This window comes from Canis aureus, chromosome 2 (genome assembly GCF_053574225.1).
Source record: "Canis aureus isolate CA01 chromosome 2, VMU_Caureus_v.1.0, whole genome shotgun sequence".
Classification (NCBI taxonomy): Eukaryota; Metazoa; Chordata; class Mammalia; order Carnivora; family Canidae; genus Canis; species Canis aureus.
The window spans coordinates 32,075,705-32,097,986 of NC_135612.1; the positions used below are offsets into that span (position 1 = coordinate 32,075,705).

The 22,282-nt window shown below is 37.7% G+C and overlaps 2 protein-coding genes across 2 annotated transcripts in view; both read left to right on the top strand.

Annotated features, from left to right (window-relative positions):
* Nucleotides 1-8,259: 8,259 nt before the first annotated feature.
* Nucleotides 8,260-9,087, top strand: LOC144290402 (olfactory receptor 6C2-like). Its single transcript, XM_077859610.1, has one exon. The coding sequence runs from the start codon at nt 8,260-8,262 to the stop codon at nt 9,085-9,087; it is 828 nt and encodes a 275-aa protein (XP_077715736.1).
* Nucleotides 9,088-19,239: 10,152 nt separating this feature from the next.
* LOC144295680 (olfactory receptor 6C1) overlaps nt 19,240-22,282 on the top strand; it is a 49,554-nt gene continuing 46,511 nt past the window's right edge. Inside the window, exons 1-2 of the mRNA XM_077868042.1 lie at nt 19,240-19,459; nt 21,631-21,832. The gene's annotated coding sequence lies outside the window, so the exon portion shown is untranslated. The remainder of the gene's footprint in view (nt 19,460-21,630; nt 21,833-22,282) is intronic.

Below are 22,282 nucleotides of genomic sequence, written 5' to 3' on the forward strand. Positions count from 1 at the left end.
AGACTCATTTTACACCTAAGGACACCTACAGGCTGAAAATAAAAGGTTGGAGAACCATATACCATTCAAATTGTCCTCAAAAGAAAGCAGCGGTAGCCATCCTTATATCAGATAAACTAAAGTTTATCCCAAAGACTGTAGTAAGAGATGAAGAGAGACACTACATCATATTTAAAGTATCTATCCAACAAGAGGACCTAACAATCATGAGTATTTATGCCTCTAAGGTGTGAGCTGCCAAGTATATCAATTAATAACCAAAGTTAAGACATACTTAGATAATAATACACTTATACTTGGTGACTTGAATGTAGCACATTCTACAATCAACAGATCTTCTAAGCACAACATCTCCAAAGAAACAAGAGCTTTAAATGATATACTGGACCAAATGGATTTTACAAATATTTACAGAACTTTACATCTAAACACAACTGAATACACATTCTTCTCAAGCGCACATGGAACTTTTGCCAGAATAGACTACTTACTGGGTCACAAATCAAGTCTTAACTGATACCAAAAGATTGGGATCGTCCCTGTATATTTTCAGACCATAAGGCCTTGAAATTAGAACTAAGTCACAAGAAGAAGTTTGGAAGGATTTCAAACACGTGGAGGTTAAGGACCATCCTGCTAAAAGATGAAAGGGTCAACCAGGACATTAGAGAAGAATGAAAAAGATTCATGGAAACTAATGAGAATGAAGATACAACCGTTCAAAATCTTTGGGATGCAGCAAAAGCAGTCCTGAGGGGAAAATATATCGCAATACAAGCAACCATCCAAAAACTGAAAAGAACTCAAATACAAAAGCTAACCTTGCACCTCAAGGAGCTGGAGAAAAAACAACAAATAGATCCTACATCCAACAGAAGAAGAGAGTTAATAAAGACTCAGGCAGAACTCATTGAAATGGAGACCAGAAGAACTGTAGAACAGATCAACAACACCAGGAGTTGGTTCTTTGGAAGAATTAATAAGATAGATAAACCATTAGTCAGCCTTATTAAAAAAGAAGAGAGAAAAGACTCAAATTGGTAAAATATAATCATGAATGAGAAAGGAGAGATCACCACCAACACCAAGGAAATACAAAAGATCTTAAAAACTGAGAATGAGCAGCTTTACACCAGTAAATTAGGCAATCTAGAAGAAATGGATGCATTTCTGGAAAACCACAAACTACCAAAACTGGAACAGGAAGAAATAGAAAACCTGAACAGGCTGATAACCAGGGAGGAAATTGAGGCAGTCATCAAAAACCTCCCAAGACACAAAAGTCTGGGGCCAGATGGCTTCCCTGGGGAATTCTATCAAACGTTTAAAGAAGAAACCATACCCCTTCTACTAAAGGTTTTCAGAAAGATAGAAAGAGATGGAATAATTCCAAACTCGTTCTATGAGGCCAGCATCACCGTAATACCAAAACCAGACATAGACCCCACCAAAAGGAGTTTTATACACCAATATCCCTGATGAACATGGATGCAAAAATTCTCAACCATATACTAGCCAATAGGATATAACAATACATTAAGATGATTATTCACCATGACCAAGTGGGATTTATCCACTGGATGGAAGGCTGGTTCAACACACATAAAGCAATCAATGTGGTTTATCATATCAGCAAGAGGAAAAACAAGAACGATTGGATCCTCTCAATAGATGCAGAAAAAGCATTTGACAAAATACAGCATCCATTTGTGATCAAAACTCTTCAGAGTGTAGGGATACAAGGAACATTCCTCAGCATCTTGAAAGCCATCTATGAAAAGCCCACAGCAAATATTCTCAATGGGGAAACACTGGGAGCCTTTCCCCTAAGATCAGGAACAAGACAGGGATGTCCACTCTCACCACTGCCATTCAACATAGTCCTAGTATTCCTAGCTTCAGCAATCAGGCAACAACAACAACAAAAATAAATGGCATTCAAATTGGCAAAGAAGTCAAAGTCTCCCTCTGCACAGATGAATGATACTGTACATAGAAAACTCAAAAGACTCCACCCCAAGATTGCTAGACTCATACAGCAATTTGGCAGTTTGGCAGAATAATCAATGCCCAGAAGTCAGTGGCATTTCTATACACTAACAATGAGATTGAAGAAAGAGAACTGAAGGAGTCAATCTCATTTACAATTGGAACAAAAAACATCAGATACCTAGGAATAAACCTAATCAAATAGGTAAAGGATCTCTACCCTGAAAACTATAGAACACTTCTGAAAGAAATGGAGGAAGACACAAAGAGATGTAAAAATATTCCATGCTCATGGATGTGAAGAATTAATATTGTGAAAATATCCATGTGACCCAGGGCAATTTACACATTCAATGCAATCCCTATCAAAATACCATGGACTTTCTTCAGATAGTTAGAACAAATTATCTTAAGATTTGTGTGGAATCAGAAAAGACCCTGAATAGCCAGGGGAATATTAAAAAAGAAAACCATAGCTGGAGGTAATACAATGCCAGATTTCAGGTTGTACTACAAATCTGTGGTCATCAAGACAGTGTAGTACTGGCACAAAAACAGACACATAGATGAAAGGAACATAATAGAGAATCCAGAAGTGGACCTCCAACTTTATGGTCAACTAATATTCGACAAAGGAGGAAAGACTCTCCACTGGAAAAAAGTCTCTTCAATAAATGGTGCTGGGAAAATTGGACATCCATATGCAGAAGAATGCAATTGGACCATTCTATTACACCATACACAAAGACAAACTCAAAATGGATGAAAGATCTAAATGTGAGACAAGTTTCCATCAAAATCCCAGAGGAGAACACAGGCAACACAGTTTTTGAACTTGGCCACAGCAACTTCCTGCAAGATACATCCATGAAGGCAAGAGAAACAAAAGCTAAATGAACTATTGGGACTTCATCAAGACAAAAAGCTTCTGCACAGCAAAAAACAAAACAAAACAAAACAAAACAGTCACAGTCAACAAAACTCAAAGACAACTTACAGAATGGGAGAAGATATTTGCAAATCACCCATCTGTTAAAGGGCTACTATCCAAGATCTATAAAGAACTTATGAAACTCAACAGCAAAGAAACAAACAATCCATCCATGAAATAGGCAAAAGACATGAGCAGAAATTTCACAGAGAAAGACCTAGACATGGCCAACAAGCACATGAGAAAATGCTCTGCAACACTGGCCATCAGAGAAACACAAATCAAAATCACAATGAGATACCACCTCACACCAGTGGGAATGGGGAAAATTAACAAGACAGGAAACAACAAATGTTGGAGAGGATGTGGAGAAAGGGGAACCCTCCTGCACTGTTGGTGGGAATGTGAACTGGTGCAGCCACTCTGGAAAACTGTGTGGAGGTTCTTTAAAGAGTTAAAAATAGATCTGCCCCACGACCCAGCAATTGCCCTGCTGGGGATTTACCCCAAAGATACAGATGCAGTGACATACTGGGACACCTGCACCCCGATGTTTATAGCAGCAATGTCCACAGTAGCCAAACTGCAGAATGTGCCTCGGTGTCCATCGAAAGATGAATGGATAAAGAAGATGTGGTCTATGTATACAATGGAATATTACTCAGCCATTAGAAAAGACAAATACCCACCATTTGCTTCGACGTGGACGGACCTGAAGGGTATTACGCTGAGTGAAGTAAGTCAATCAGAGGACAAACATTATATGGTCTCATTCATTTGGGGAATATAAAAATATAAAAATATAAAAATTAGTGAAAGGGAATAAAGGGGAAATGAGAGAAAATGAGTAGGAAAAAAAACCTTTCATTCTCCTAATGATTAAAAGAAAGCATTTAAGAACTAATAATCAGATAGATGGGGAAGACTAACAAGTAGATCATATGAGTATGCCCTACAACAGAAATCATCAGATGACCCCCAGCATTTCAACAATATAAAAAGAACATAGTGAGAATCTGATTGCCATCTTATCATCAGACTTTTTTTCCCTGCCACTAATACTATTATGATTGCATTTTTTACCTGGGGACATTGCCCCACAGGTGCTGGTTAAATTTTTTTCTTTGTTTTTCTCTATTTTGTTTTGTTTGCCAAAGTTAAATTTACTGTAGATTCACTAGTGGTTCTAATATAGTTACTAAGGACATTTTCACTGTTCACTTAATTGTTCCCTGTGCACCAATAAGGCCATGCCATTTCTATTAATGAAAATTTATAGAGCAAATCATTTCTTTGCACAGAGAGGTCAAACCATTTTGATTTCCATAGTCAAGGAGAGTTGCTAGCATTTGCTTGCCATGTTTGTCCATCCTTTCAGTTAAAGAATTCAGGAAAATATTATTTGATAGCTCAATGAAAGATAGGAACTCTCATTGACCCATGTTAGACTTGGTGATGATAAGAGCAAAGGATGCTATTCTCTATGCCCTTGCATATTACCTTGCATTTGCAGTCACTCCTACCCAGAAGAGCATGTGGAGTTTCAAAGTATACCAAAGTTAACTCAAAATTATAACCACTAGCACCCAGTGTTTCTCAGATTCAAGAAACAACTTTAGATTAAATTTCCCAAAAAGTGATGAGGAACCACCAGAAAGTAAATATGAAGTGTTTGTCATTTTTGTGCCTAAATGTTTGGGAGCTGGACTCATGGAAGGTGTATAAAAGCTGTCCCTGAAAAAAGGCAGTGAGTTTATATATTTCTACTAAAAAATCTGAGTACAAGACATGCTTAAATTTGCAGAGAGGATTTGAAAAGTAATTGCTGAGTTTCCATTTTGTTCTATATAACATAATAATGAATCTGAACATGATTTTTAAGCAGTGCTCTTGGAAAATATCAGAATTAAGAATAAGACTAGCTACAAACACAGCTGGAGAGTGTAGTCACTGTTGTGCTATAATGAGAAGGGCCAAAACAAGGATATCAAAAATTATTTCTCCCTTTTTCATAAGATGTTAGAATATGAGGGCTACAAATAACTTCAAAGATGCATCTAAAACACCCTGTTGAATGATTATTTAACTTATCCTTGAACATTTCCAGTCCATCTTGAGCTGCTTCAGTACCAAAAAAGAATCCATAATAATAATAATTAGTGTCATGCTAATTAGATTAAACTACATTGTAGGATTTGGAGACTCTGATATTCACTGTTTTTTTTACTGATATGTTCAATCAAATAGCACAAAAATGTAAAAATAAGTACATTTGTTATTAATTTAAAATATTATAAGGTTTAGGGATCCCTGGGTGGCGCAGCGGTTTGGCGCCTGCCTTTGGCCCAGGGCGCGATCCTGGAGACCCCGGATCGAATCCCACATCGGGCTCCCGGTGCATGGAGCCTGCTTCTCCCTCTGCCTATGTCTCTCTGCCTCTCTCTCTTTCTCTCTCTGTGACTATCATAAATAAATAAAAATTTAAAAAAATATATTATAAGGTTTAGAAAATGTGTGACGCCTGGGTGGCTCAGTGGTTGAGCGTCTGACTTGGGCTCAGGGCGTGATCATGGAGTCCCAGGTTGGAGTCCCACATCGGGCTCCTTAGTGTAAAATTGAGTCTTTCTAATAAAGGTCATGTGGAAGCTGCCAAAAAAACTATTAATTTTATCATTTTGTTCCTTATATGTTGAGATATGACAAGCAAGTAAAATTGAATTTTGAAGAATATTTAATAACATGAGGAAAATACATCAGTGCTTGAAAATAATTGAATGGATAAAGTGAGGTTAAATGAGAAAAGCATCAAATGTTATTTTCAATATATTATTTTTATAAAATATAATAAAACAAGTAAATATTCATTTACTAGGCTCATATTTTATTATAGAGGATTCAAACAAGTAATGTTTGAAAGAAACATTTAAGGAAAAAATAATGGGGCAATGGGTAGTCCAGTTGGTCAAGCATCTGACTTGATTTCAGCTCAGGTCATGGTCTTGGGGTCCTAGGATCAAGCCTCAGTAGAGCTCTATGCTCAGCAGGAAGTCTGCTTGAGAATTCTCCCTCTCCTTCTCCCTCCGTTCCTCCCCCTGCTTGCTCACTCTCTGTCTAAAATAAATAAATAATTTTGAATAAGTAAAGGGAAAAATAATAAATAACAAGTCTCTATAATTTAAAATTATCCTTGATAGCAGAAAGTAAAATAGACATGGCCTAAAACTTCAATATTTAATATAATTTCTTTGTGCTAGTCCTTCTTCTTAAAGTAGTCATCCAATGATGTGAAGGTATTTACAAATTTTATTTCAGCCATTTCTTCTGAATTTAGGGCACAAGATTATATATTTTTATGATACGTAATGGTGCGCCATCCAGTGATATTAATTGGGGTGTCAGTGTATTGGCCAACACGAAAAATATGTGTGGCTTAGGAAATTTTTATGTCTTAGTCCAAGAAAGCAATCTTGAATCAGCATGCATTATTTATTTGCTGACACTCTTTATCACATAAGTCTGGGTCAGCAGCCTTCTATTATGGTGCATCTATAATGCCTGTCACACTGTGGCAACGCTTCTCAATGGGAAAAAAAAATGATGCCTTCTCTAAGCACAAAGGGAAACAACGCTTAAGACATTTTGTGAGGAATATCTTAGAGCAGCACACTAAAAGAACATTTATATTACAATATAATTGGTGACTCATGAGATTTCATTCTAGTCATTTATTGAAGAAACCCAGATGCCCCAGACATACTTTTTGGCTAGGAAACATTAAAAAAATCTAACATTTTAATTAACTTGTGATTATTAGAATGGTCTAAAGATAAGCAATTGCCCAAAATCTTAAAATTACCGATTTCCTGGAAACACTTTAATTTTAATCCGGTTTGACCTGGGTCAGTAATTCCAGCTCTGACACTTCTTAGTATTGCCACAATTGCTGGGAAGGGTACATGAATAGGTAGGGAATGTGAGAAATGAGAAAGTACTCAGTGGCTTCCTAGAAGGTGGTGACAATCATTTCTTTGACAGGATCTTCAAAAGAAGCATCACAGGGAGACAGTTTTGTAGGGAAACTCAAAAAGATGGCTATTTTTCAGTTTTTAAGAATATCCACACCTAATAACCAGATTTCTTTATTCTCTGTGTCATATTTAAGCCTTCTTAAGGATTAATGCCTAATAATAACTGTCCTTTGGGGAAATAAGTATGGGCTGAGTCTATCCTTGGGCCAGAGTGCTGAGGACCAACGATAGGGATAGCAATTCCCTTGGCATTCCCAAGTCTTCAGAGAATGGAACAAAGGCAAAGAAGTCAACTCCTCACCCAAGTGGTATTCCCTTATGTCTGATCACCTTGAAGGATCTAGATTTTATGTTATTATTGCAGATGGCAAGTAGACTTAGAAGGCATTTGGAAGCTGAAACATCTATGTGTAAGCTACACAATCCCAATATGGATCATGGAAGCCTAAGGACAGGACTCTGTTCTCTGGGAAGGACATCAGAACATCTCACTTGTCATTATTCTGGGAAGGCTTGGGATGGGTGGGATGCTAGAGAACAGATGGATGTTGAAAGTGGAATTCAGGAGAGGAAACAAAAGAGAGACTGATCAAACTGATACAGGGGAAGGACAAAGACTCGAATATTTCAGTCTATTATAAAAAGAGAGCAAAGAAGAAATTCTGGAGAAGTATGAGACTCAAGAAATTTCATGGTAACTCTGTAATACTGTTCCCAGTTCACCCACACAGTAGAGACTTTTCCAGGATTTGGGGGGGGGGGTTAAGTAATTATTTAAAGGAAGGAGTGTTGCAAAGCATGGAAATAATACAACTAAGACACTGGTGGTATTATACTATTATAGCCTATGAGAATGACTTGCTGATATGCTGTCCGACAGGTGGGAAATAAAAATTGTATACATATTTTTCTATTTATTAACATTTATGAATTTCCTACTCTACACTGAGGACTAAAGATACCAAGATGGCTGGCCCTAATCTCAGGAGACTGTGAAATCCTTGTGGTATTTTCTGTATACTTTTAAATTGGTCCTATAACTGGAGTGGAAATTAAATTTCAGAGGGATGTTTTCTATAAACCGTATTCTGAAGACCAAGGTAAAGCAGAGTCCAGGGAAATGAAGCATGATGCAATCACTTCTACACCAGATTACTGACAATCAAATAAAAGTTCTAAAATACACTTCTACTAGCTTGCTGGACTACTTTTCTCTAAATAGCTTATTGATATATTACTTTTATATTCTATTCCTCAGATTCAAGGTTTGTAACTTAATAATACAGACTCATTATATATCTGAAGTCAGTAATGAAAAATCATTCTGCAATAACATTCATCCTACTAGGATTAACAGATGATCCACGACTACAGGTTTTTCTTTCATTATTTCTGTTTTTAACCTACATTTTCACTGTTGCTGGAAATCTAATCATTATCCTCCTCACTCTTGTAGACTCTCACCTCAAAACATCCATGTACTTTTTCCTTCGGAATTTTTCCATCTTAGAAATAATATTTACAACTGTCTGTGTTCCTCGATTCTTATACAGCCTGACAACTGGGGACAAAAGTGTTACCTATAATGCTTGTGTCATCCAATTATTTTTTGTTATCCTCATTGGAGCAACAGAATTTTTTCTTCTAACCGCCATGTGCTATGACTGCTATGTTGCCATCTGCAAGCCCTTGCACTACACTGCCATCATGAATGAAAGAGGATGCACAATTCTTGTCCTTTGCTGTTGGCTGATTGGGTTAATTGTCATACTCCCACCACTTATCCTGGGAGTTCAGCTAGATTTCTGTAACTCCAATCTCATTGACCATTTTGGTTGTGATGCATCTCCTCTCCTGAATATTGTATGCTCAGACGCTCAATTTGTAGAGCAATTTGTTTTAATCATGGCTGTGTTGACCCTCATAGTCACATTAGTCTGTGTATTTGTGTCATACACATATATTGTCAAGACCATTTTAAGACTCCCTTCAGCTCAGCAAAGGAAGAAGGCTTTCTTCACTTGTTCTTCCCATATGATTGTAATTTCCATCACCTATGGAAGTTGCATCTTCATCTTCATTGCTCAATACCTCAATCATCCCTTTGATGAACCCTTTCATTTATACACTACGGAATAAGCAAGTCAAACAAGCCTTTAAGGACTCAATTAAAAAGATGGCATTTCTTTCAAAGGATTAGAAAACTAAAAATATTTTTATATTAAAAACATCCATTGTTACTTCTCATTTTACCATGATTACATAACTCTTATGATCTATTCCCATAGATGTTCCATAGGTTTTAGTTGATATAAATTAGCTGTCATGAAATTCTTTTAGTGTGCATGTTACTTCCTTCTATATCATAATGTGTATCCAACACCCTGGAGTCTGTTTGAACTTGAGCCTGTTATTAGGTATCAAGCAATGAGAGAAGGTGGGGTGAGTCTTGACCAAGTTCACCATTAACCTGCAAGAAAATTACTTCAAAACTTATATATTTTTCAAGCAAGAGGAGATCAAACTCTTAAGACGGATAATAAATGTCTGCTTTTCTGAGGCTTTCAGTAAAATCTACTCACATGTGTCCTCAAGTAACCCCTGGAGATTATGAATTCAATTTGCAACCACATGATTAGACTTGAGTTGGTTTCAAAAAGTTTCAATCCTGTAGTTATAGGAGATATATGATTTATTTTAAGGAAGTCAGAGTTTTCTAACCTTTTTCCATACCTTGAGATGGAAATTTAAAATTGTGAGACAATCACTTCTCTTTCTCCAAGTTCTCCAGATACTTCAAAATAACCAAAGTTATAGCTCTCATATCCCACTAAAATATTCAATGATAGTAGCTACTTGATAAAAGCAAGCCATAACGGCAGTACACACTCAAGAGATGACAAAACCCATCTACTAATATGAGGACAGCAAAGTATTATGGATATTTCTACAAATTAGCATTTAATGGGTGTTTGACTTGTCTAAGCTAGACTGCAAGATCTTGGATAGCATTTCATCTCCTACCTTCCCTGCTATTCCTGCCATCAATATCTACCCCAAATAATTAATAATAATAATAGTAATAATAATAATAATAATAATAAACATCTATTAGGTAGCAAACAGTACTACTCATTTTGTAAGGTGAGGGACAAAACATACAATGTCCCCAAATAAAAAGAGTTATAAGAGAAAATAAAATTTAACCATAACTAAGGAAAATAAATGTTTACACGAATATTTAGAATAAGCAAAGAAGCAAGTTATGATTATTAATCATTCTAGATTTTCAAAAATCTAGAACTTTACAGAGTGTTTTATATTAAGGAAAAGAGCACAAAAATATAATAAGCTCAAGATAAAATGGAGTAACTGGGGGCATATATTCTCTTCCAATTCAAACCACTATAAATTTAAGCCAACATTTTCCAGAAAACTGACATCAGGCAAAAAAGGGAAGTGATACCTGAGAGGTGATTACTTCAGCTTACTTTCTGAAGATAGTGAAGGGCAGACCCATGCAAAGTCAATCAGTCTGGCAGAGTTAAGAAGATGTAGGTGGTACTCCAGAAAGTACCAAGAGATACCACTCTAAAGTTCATGAGAAAGAATACCAAGAGGTGGAATAGGCATACAAAAAGATATCTGGTGATCTACAGATGGCTCCATCATGAGCATTCAGCTGAATACTGGTCAGGAGATCCGGGATCAAGTCCCACGTCAGGCTCCCTGCACGGAGCCTGCTTCTCTCTCTCTCTCTCTCTCTCTCTCTGTAATGAATAAATAAATAAAATCTTTAAAAAAAGAAAAAGAAAATGTCATAATTTACTGGGTATTATTCAGAAAGATTTGCCTTAGTTTGGGGAAGGAAATGACTAGGCTAAATGCTACTCTAGTCCAATCGAACACATATGAACAAGGACAAAACTGAAAGGACATCTGAAAGGACAAAACTTTTGTCCATCTGAAAGGACAAAACTGTTTCCAAGCAATTCAAGTGATACCAGAATAAAGCTAAAGAATCTTCATAGGGATAAAAATACATACAGCATTCAAGAAGGCAAATTCATAAAGCCTGACACAATTAAAATTCACCAGGCATGCAAATAAGCACGAAAATGCAACTTATCATGAGACCAAGCTATACAAATAGAACTCAAATGTAAAAGATAATATAATTAAAATAAAATGGTTAAAACGGTAATGACTATACTTTGTATATTGATGAAGAGTGAAAAAAGATTGAACATATTAAGTAAAAAGAGAAAAATATTAAAAAGATCCAAATCAAACTTATAGAGATGAAAACTATACTTTATAAGAAAAATATAGATAGAATGGTTGTATCAATTAGAAAAATAAATAAATAAATAAACAAACAAATAAATAAATAAATAAATCTTAAAAAAAAGAACTCCATGAAATAGAGACCAGAACTGTGGAACAGATTAACAAAACCAGGAGTTGGTTCCTTGAAAGAATTAATAAGATAGATAAACCATTAGTCAGCCTTATTAAAAAGAAGAGAGAAAAGACTCAAATTAATAAAATCATGAATGAGAAAGGAGAGAGCACCACCAATACCAAGGAAATACAAATGATATTAAAACTGATTATGAGCAGCTTTATGCCAATAAGTTAGGCAATCTAGAAGAAATGGACCCATTTCTGGAAAACCACAAACTACCAAAACTGGAACAGGAAGAAATAGAAAACCTGAACAGGCCGATAAGTGGGGAGGAAATTGAAGCAGTCATCAAAAACCTCCCAAGACACAAAAGTCCAAGGCCAGATGGCTTCCCAGGGGAGTTCTATCAAACGTTTAAAGAAGAAACCATACCTATTCTCCTAAAGCTGTTTGGAAAGATAGAAAGAGATGGAGTACTTCCAAATTCATTCTATGAGGCCAACATCACCTTAATTCCAAAACCAGACAAAGACCCCACCAAAAAGAATTATAGACCAATATCCATGATGAACATACATACAAAAATTCTCAATAAGATACTAGCCAAAAGGATCCAACAATACATTAAGAAGATTATTCACCATGACCAAGTGGGATTTATCCCCGGGATGCAAGGCTGGTTCAACACTCATAAAGCAATCAATGTGACTAATCATAGCAAGAGAAAAAACAAGAACCATAGGATCCTCTCAATAGATGCAGAGAAAACATTTGACAAAATACAGCATCCATTCCTGATCAAAACTCTTCAGAGTGTAGGGATAGAGGGAACATTCCTCAGCATCTTAAAAGCCATCTACGAAAAGCCCACAGAAAATATCATTCTCAATGGGGAAACACTGGGAGCCTTTCCCCTAAGATCAGGAACAAGACAGGGATGTCCACCCTCACTACGGCTATTCAAGATAATACTAGAAGTCCTAGCCTCAGCAATCATACAAAAAAAAAGGCATTTAAATTGGCAAAGATGTCAAAGTCTACCTCTACGCAGATGATATGACACTGTAAATAGAAAACCCAAAGGACTTCACCCCAAGATTGCTAGAACTCATACACCAATTCAGCTGTGTGGCAGGATACAAAATCAATGCCCAGAAGTCAGTGGCATTTCTATACACTAACAATGAGACTGAAGAAAGAGAAATTAAGGAGTCAATCCCATTTACGATTGCACCCAAAGCATAAGATACATAGGAGTAAACCTAACCAAAGAGGTAAAGGATCTCTATGCTAAAAACTATAGAACACTTCTGAAAGAAATTGAGGAAGACACAAAGAGATGGAAAAATATTCCATGCTTATGGATTGGAAGAATTAATACTGTGAAAATGTCACTGTTACCCAGGGCAATTTACACATTTAATGCAATCCCTATCAAAATACCATGGACTTTCTTCAGAGCATTGGAACAAATAATCTTAAGATTTGCGGGGAATCAGGGATCCCTGGGAGGCGCAGCGGTTTGGCGCCTGCCTTTGGCCCAGGGCACGATCCTGGAGACCCGGATCAAGTCCCACATCGGGCTCCCGGTGCATGGAGCCTGATTCTCCCTGCCTGTGTCTCTGCCTCTCTCTCTCTCTCTCTCTCTCTCTCTCTCTCTCTCTGTGTGTGTGACTATCATAAATAAATAAAAAAAATTTAAAAAAAAGATTTGTGTGGAATCAGAAAAGACCCTGAATGGCCAGGGGAAGAGTAGCAAAGAAAACCACAGCTGGGGGCATCACAATGCCAGATTTCAGGTTGTACTACAAAGATGTGGTCATCAAGACACTGTGGTGCTGACACAAAAACAGACACATAGATCAATGGAACAGAAAAGAGAATCCAGAAGTGGACCCTCAACGTTATGGTCAACTAATATTCGACAAAGGAGGAAAGACTATCCACTGGAAGAAAGTCTCTTCAATAAATGGTGCTGGGAAAATTGGACATCCACATGCAGAAGAATGCAATTGGACCATTCTCTTACACCATACACAAAGACAAACTCAAAATGGATGAAAGATCTAAATGTGAGACAAGAGTCCATCAAAATCCTAGAGGAGAACACAGGCAACACCCTTTTTGAACTAAGCCACAATAACTTCTTGCAAGATACATCCATGAAGGCAAGAGAAACAAAAGCAAAAATGAACTATTGGGACTTCATCAAGATAAGAAGCTTCTGCACAGCAAAAGAAACTGTCAACAAAACTAAAAGACAACCTACAGAATGGGAGAAGATATTTGCAAATGACATACCAGATAAAGGGCTAGTTTCCAAGATCTATAAAGAACTTATTAAACTCAACACCAAAGAAACAAACAATCCAATCATGAAATGGGCAAAAGACATGAACAGAAATTTCACAGAGGAAGATATAGACATGGCCAATAAGCACATGAGAAAATATTCTGCATCACTGGCCATCAGGGAAATGCAAATCAAAACCACAATGAGATACCACCTCACACCAGTGAGAATGGGGAAAATTAACAAGGAAGGAAACCACAAATGTTGGAGAGGATGTGGAGAAAGAGGAACCCTCTTGCACTGTTGGTGGGAATGTGAACTGGTGCAGCCACTCTGGAAAACTGTGTGGAGGTTCCTCAAAGAGTTAGAAATAGATCTGCTCTATGATCCAGCCATTGCACTGCTGGGGATTTACCCCAAAGATACATATGCAATGAAACGCCGGGACACCTGCACCCAATGTTTATAGCAGCAATGTCCACAATAGCCTAAATGTGTGAGGAGCCTTGGTGTCCATGGAAAGACGAATGGATAAAGAAGATGTGGTTTATGTATACAATGGAATATTACTCAGCCATTGGAAACGACAATTACCCACCATTTGTTCGACGTGAATGGAACTGGAGGGTACTATGCTGAGTGAAATAAGTCAATCGGAGAAGAACAAACATTATATGGTCTCATTCATTTGGGGAATATAAAGAATAGTGAAAGGGAAAAAAAGGGGAAAGGAGAAAAAATAAGTGGAAAATATCAGAAAGGGAGACAGAACATGAAAGACTCTTAACTCTGGGAAATGAATAGGAGTGGTGGAAGGGGAGGTGGGCGGGAGATTGGGGTGACTGTGTGGCAGACACTGAGGTGGGCACTTGACGGGATGAGCACTGGGTGTTATTGTGTATTTTGACAAATTGAACACCAATAAAAAATAAATTTATTAGAAATAAATAAATAAATAAAATAAAAATAGTGAAAGGGAATTAAGGGGAATGGAGAGAAATTATTGGGAAATATCAGCGAGGGTGACAGAACATGAAAGACTCCTAACTCTGGGAAACGAACAAGGGGTGGTGGAAAGGGAGGTCAGCGTGGGGTTGGGGTGACTGGGTGACAGGCACTGAGGGGGGCACTTGATGGGATGAGCACTGGGTGTTATGCTATATGTTGGCAAATTGAACTCCAATAAAAGACATTTTTTTTAAAGGCAATGGGTGTTAGGAGTTTGTTAGGTGGCTTCCAAGAATATTTTATGTATACAATGGAATATTATTCAGCCATTAGAAATGACAAATACCCACCATTTGCTTCAACGTGGATGGAACTGGAGGGTATTATGCTGAGTGAAATGAGTCAATCGGAGAAAAACAAAAATTATATGTTCTCATTCATTTGGGGAATATAAATAATAGTGAAAGGGAATAGAAGGGAAGGGAGAAGAAATGGGTTGGAAATATCAGAAAGGGAGGCAGAACATAAATTCCCAAAACTGTGGGAAACGAACTAGGGGTGGTGGAAGGGGAGGAGAGTGGGGGGGTGGGGGTGAATGGGTGATGGGCACTGAGGGGGGCACTTGATGGGATGAGCACTGGGTGTTATTCTCTATGTTGGCAAATTGAACACCAATAAAAAATAAGTTTATTATTAAAAAAGAATATTTATGCAAATACAAAATTATAATATGTTTATACATGCATAAGCATTTATATCTTTGCCCTTAGATTTGTATAATCTTGTGTAAGTGTAAGTTTACGCATTTTTAACTATATAGAGAATAGTTCACATTTGTGCAAAGTTTCCCTATTGTGTAAATATGTTATAACTTTATATATGCATATTTCTAATTGTGAAAAAGAGTACCAAAAATGATAACAACTTGGGTAAATATTGAAGTATTTTCTTATTCAGGTAACCAAAATTATAATTGAGAGTTTAAAGTCCAAATAAAATATTTTGTGGCGTGTTTGATCATTTTAACACTTTTTAACATTTTTTTAACATTTACTTTTCTATTGTGGCAAAATAGACAAAAGGTAAAATTTGCCATTTTTACTATTTTTAAGTATCCAGTTCATTAGCATTAGGAACATGCACGTCACCACCATCACCAACATCTACCTCCAGAGCTTCCGAAAAAAAATTTTTTTTCAGTATAGTTTGACACACAATAGTACTTTAGTTTTAGGTGTACAACATAGTAATTTGACAAGTTTATACATTATACTATACTCATCACAAGTACACCTACCATCTGTCACCATATAACACTTTTACAATATCATTGACTATATTCTTTATGCTGTACCTTTCTTTCTCATGACATTCATTCTGTAAATGAAAGCCTGTATCTCCCACTCCCCTTCACCATCTGCCCATCATCTGGCAACCATCAGTCTGTTCTCTGTATTTATAGGTCTGACTCTGCTCTTTTTGTTTATTCATTTGCTTGTTTTAGATTCCACTTATGAGTGAAATCATATGGCATTTGTTTTTCGCGGTCTGACTTTTCACTTAGCATAATACCCTCTAGTTCCATCCATGTTGTCTCAAATGGCACAATGTCATCCAAGGATACATCTCATACAAGGATGTCCACTCTGACCACTTTTATTCAATGTAGTACTGGAAATCCTATCCACAACAAGCAGACAAGAAAAAGATATAAGAGGCATCCACATTGATGAAGAAGCTAAACTGTCACTCATCATAAACAACATGATACACACAAAAAAATCCTAAAGCCTCCACCAAAAAACTACTATGAGTAATAAATGATTCCAGTAAGGTGGCAAGACACAAAATTAATACCCAGAGAGAGGTAGTGTTTCTATGCACTAATAATGAAGTAGCAGAAAGAGAATTAAGAAAACTTCATTTACAGTTGCACCAAAATAATAAAATACCTCAGAATAAACTTAACTAAAGAAGTTTATCCTGAAACTCTAAAACATTGATGAAAGACATTGAAGATGGCACAAACAAATGGAAAAAAATATTCCATTCTCATGGACTGGGAGAATTAATATTGTTTAAATGTCATATTACCCAAAGCAATGTACAGATTCAATGCAATCCCTATCAAAATACCAACAGAATTTTTTAATAGTACAAACAAAATTAAAATTTGTATGGAACCACAAAAGACCTCAAATAGTCAAAGCAATCTTATAAAGAAAAACAAAGTTAGCTATGCTACAAAGCTGTAGCAATCAAAACAATATGATACTGGCACAAAAATAGACACACAGATCAATAGAACAGAATAAAGAGCTCTGAAATAAACCCACAATATAAGTCAATTAATTTATGACAAAGGAAGCAAGAATATCCAATGGGGGAAAAGGCAGTCTCTTTAAGAAATGGTGTTGAGAGAACTGGATCAGCTACATGTAAAAGAATGAAACTGGACCACTTGCTAACACTATGACAAAAATAAATTCAAAATGGATCAAAGACCTAAATGTGAGACCTGAAGCCAAAAAAAGTCCTAAATAAAAGTGCATAGAATAATGTTTTTGACATCAGCCAAAGCAATATTTTTCTCCAGAAGTTTTTCATCTTCCCAAACTTAAATTCTGTACCCATTAGACAATAACACCCATTAACTCCTGGGTCCCATCTCTTCTGAAGGGAATTGTGCTCCTGGTCCAGTTCATCTCTGACCTCAGTGTCACAGCCATCCAACATCTTCTCTGTCTCCTTCAAGAGCCTGCCACCGGGCACCACCAAAGATGGGCAGGTCCAGGGCCTTGGGGAGGATGCTCAGTAGGGCATCCCACTCCTCAACCCAAACCCCAAGTCCAGACATTTACAAAGACACCAAAGGCTTCATCTGAAGCCAGGCAACTCTGGAGGGCCCCAATGCACCCAGTGTCTCCTGCCAATGGATAGGCACCTTGCAGACCAACTTCTGTACCAGCAACCTGGTGGTGACTGCAACAGTGAAGTCCATGGTTTGGGGCTCAGGGGAAGCCCTCAAGGTCTCTGTCAGTCTTATTGGTGCTTACAAAACCAGAAGCCTGGACTTGCCCTATCCACTCACGGACACCCCCCTGAAGTTTTACATTCCCTACCAGCAATGCCTCCCCATGAGAAAGGAACCAGATGGGCAGTCCTGGTGGTTGAGCGGTTTAGCACCAACTTCTGCCCAGGGCATGGTCCTAGAGACCTAGGATCGAGCCCCATGTCGGGCTTCCTGCATGGAGCCTGCTTTTCCCTCTGCCTGTGTCTCTGCCTCTCTCTCTCTCTCTCTCTCTCTCTCTCTCTCATAAATAAATAAAATCTTAAAAAAAAAGAAAAGAGAGGAACCAGCTATCTGATGACGGGCCACGTGGAAGAGAACAGAGGTTCTATCCTTCCGCCAGAGGGCTTTGTGGTTCTCTACTGGTCCAACGAAAACCAGAGCTTCATCACCTGCAGCAAGAGGACGTGCCCCTCCTAGCCTATTGGGACTGCTGGGTCCCAGGCCTAAAACCAAGGCCAGCCTCCCAAGCCCAAGCCCTAGGGACTCCTTTCTTATCTAAATATATGTTTCTTGACTGGAGAAAAAAAGAAAAAAGAAGATGTAACATGGGAGGGAAAAAGAAGTAACTCTTTACTGCCTAAAGAAAAGTAACCTAAAAAAAGGCAAACCAGGAAATAAATCCTTAACTACACAGAGCAAACTGTTACTGGAATGGAGGTGGGCATGCAAATTGGTTAAATTGTTGATAGGTGTAAAGGAAGGCTCTTACACCTGCACCCCAATGTTTATAGCAGCAAAGTACACAATAGCCAAACTGTGGAAGGAGCCTTGGTGTCCATTGACAGATGAGTGGATAAAGAAGATGTAGTCTATATTGACAATGGGATATTACTCAGCCAGTAGAAAGGACGAATACCCACCATTTGCTTCGATGTGGATGGAACTGGAGGGTATTATGCTGAGTGAAGTAAGTCACTTGGAGAAGGACAAACAATACATGGTTTCACTCATATGGGGAATATAAGAAATAGTGAAAAGGGTCATAGGGAAAAGGAGAGAAATGAGTGAAAATATCAGTGAGGGTGACAAAACATGAGAGAAACCTAATTTTGGGAAATAAACAATGGGTAGTGGAAAGGGAGGTGGGAAGGGGGTTGGGGTGACTGGGTGATGGGCACTGCAGGGGGCACTTGGCCGGATGAGCACTGGGTGTTATGCTATATGTTGGCAAATAGAACTCCAATAAAAAATAAATAATAAATAAATAAATAAATAAATAAGAAATAAGAAAAAATAAATAGGGACAGCTTAATTGTTTCTAGTTTGGGCAATCCTAAATAAAACTGACTTTATTTGCAAAACAAACTTGAATACCTTGCAAAAAGGCTTTGTGGACTACCATCCTGAATCAGTTTGGATTAGGCCCGTTAAAAAACATATTTCAGATGGATGGAAGATGGTGGAATAGAATTCCTCATGTCAGCTGGTCCCCTAAATTTAGCCACATAACTATCAAGCCATCCTGAACAGCAGTGAATTCAAGCTGAGATGTAAGGAAGAATGCCTGACTCTACAAATCAAAAGATACACCCCTGTCGAGACAGCAGGTGATTGCTGTGCAGCTGCATTCATTTTGAAAGCACTATGATGTCACACATTGCCATGGTGACGAGAAATATACCTCTGCCTTTCTTCTCAACTGTCACTCTTTGAGCTGAGCAGTTCATAGTTGATATTGAGTGAGTTGTCAGCTCTCTACCTAGCGTCTTTGACAAAGGACAACCTCAATTGTTGCTGCTGCGATGATGTTGCCAAGGCTGTGGTGCCAGATTTTGTCCACCGAAACTCAGTGAGTGACTCTCCACCCACTTCTATGATTCACCCTCCGATACATTCATAATGAGACGGTTCATAAAAAATATTAATGAGGAAGAACAAAAAAAATATTGTCAAGGTGGCCTCAGGAAATTTGAAAGCAATTGGGCGGTGGAGAATATTGAGGATGACATTACTGATGAGGAATCCTCACAGAGAGAGACAAAGGAGTACAGGAATGGCAGAGGAAGAGGATTATTCAGACCCTGAACTGAAGAACAGGGAGCCTGACATGATCTTGGGATCATGATGTGAGCTGCAGTCAGACACGTAACCTATTGAGCCAAGAAGGCCACTGCATCCCGATTCCTATGCTGCTTCACAAGGAAGATTATTTTGGTCACTGTGAAGACTCAGATCCTTAAATCAACATCCTTCTAGGGCCCTTTGTTAGCATTTTATTCTTCCCACTTGAATTCTGGCTTTCATGATATGGCTACAGAAGTTACACCATGGCTGGTGGAACAGAACCAAAGATAGCACATTGTAGGCCATCCCTCCTCGTGGCATTGATTTCCTACAGCCTCAGAAGCTGATTCTGTCTCATGCTGGGAGAAATCAGGTCTCCTGAGGGGTGTCCTTCATCTCCAATCAACTGTACTCTGCATAAACACTGTAAAAATTAGCCTGAGAGCCTCCTCCCCATGAGGTCATGTGACCACAGACCTTGGCTCTTTAGGCATCTTGAGTGGTAATGTCCGAAGACAAAACATGCATGGAACATTGTCTAATGTATGGAAGTGTTGAATCACTATGCCGTATAACTGGAACTAATACAACATTGTGTGTTGACTACAAAAAAAAATTCAGTAATAAACCATAGTAAAACCAGAAACCTATCCCAGAACCAGGCTATTTTTTATTGCGTATTTGGGATGCAAAACTCCATTGCTTCAAATACCAAAAGTAGTTTCAATGCCTCCATGAAAAGTCTTAAGTGGAAGGAGAAATGATGAAAATAAAGGCCAGGTAGCATTAAGAGAACATCAAATTTGAAAATTAAATGTCAGTAAGCCTCTTAAATATTGGGACAAGTAGCTAAGGTAGCATGGAGGAAGAAGAAGGATCTTTGTATTTTAATAAACTCTGATCCAATATATATTAAGTATTTTAAACATTAAATTCATGATCAAATGCTAATATGACTGAGTTCATCAGTCTTTCCTACTAATATAGAAGAATTAATGTTTTGATAAGACAAGAGGAAGTAATTTTAGATCCTAAGAACTTCATAGGAGAGGAAGAACTAGAGTTACAATACCAATAACTAGTACAAGGATTTAAACTCTCCTACAGTGGAAGGGAGAGGGGGAAGAAAATTAAGAATGCAGAAATAAACCTGACTCATCATTCAGTTTGGCGTATCAGAGTCTTCCCCTGGCAAGTACATGACAAGATACTATCTCTCCAGTGAGTCATTTCTCCCAGGAGCTAAGGGGGGAGGGCTTGTCTGTATTTCAAAATCATGTCTGTGAACCCTGAGCAATAAACCTGCTAACTCAACTTATGAGGACAGATGTCATGGCCAACATCAGTAAAAATAAAAAAATAACTAGAGAAACTGGGTGAACATAAAAAAATTTAAATAGCTATTAACATAAATAGCTATCTAATAGCTAAGATCAATTACCAAGTAACAAGCATGGAATAGTTGTCATCTGAAATCCACAGCTATATTTTCACTGTTATCTTGTGTTACCATGTCACTGAGTATGCACCAAAATGAAATACTATCTTCTACGGGCAGCCAGAAAGCTTGAGGGAGCTCAACCTGCAAATGATTGGAGCTCCACTCTCTGATACTATGTTCTTTAAATAACAGAGGCTTATTAGATATTTATTTTAATGAATAAATGTAGATTATTTACTTGAGCAATGCAAGAGTAACCTAACATAATTTTGATTCTCTATTCAGAAAACATACACTGGATACAACTAGGACAATTTTTTGAAACATAAAAAAGTAGTTTTCACTCTCGTAGAAGTGTATAGGATTTCCCTACAAACACTGAGTATGCCTAAATTTGCTCATTAACAATCATTTACCCCCAATAAAATCCTAAGACATATTATTGGACAATATATCAAGTTATTGTTAACTTTGATATTCCCAGAGAGGTTGCACTTACCGATTTTTTTTTACAGGATGGATACCTGGATACCTTCAAGCAGCTGCTTGAAACACAAACCTCAATGAGGCTAAGTTTTGACATGAAGGAGGGGAGGGAATTTCCTGAGCACCTATCTAAAGAGATTTCTGGGGGGAAGAAATGTACATTGGGGTATAGGGAGGCTTAACACTCCTTGGAGGTGCAGAAATGGACAGTGACAAATGTCACTGAGAAAGGTAAGGTACTTTATACTATGGCTACAAAGATTGGCTCATATTGTGTCCATTTGTTTCTGGATGTTGTTTGGGCAAGTTACATACATCAAAACTCAGAGAACATAAGCTGTAGGGTTAGGGAGCTGATTTACTAGTGAGGAAAGTTGAATTGAAGCAGGCAAGAACACAAATTGTTCAAAGAGGTCACTAAGATAAACCCTAAGACAGATTCTGAAGGCTGAGTGCTGTGAAGAACACTGAGTTGGTCAGGCCAATCAGGCTGGCAAAGAACAAATTGGACAGATCATCCCCTCTGGACTCCATCCAGGACCCAAAACATCACAACAGGACATATATAAAGTACAGATAAATTGGGTTTATATTTAAGTTCCAGAAAAAAAATTTCATTATACCACTTCAGGAAACCCCTGCCTAAGCAGTCCGAGCCTGGCTTAAAAATATTTTCATTTG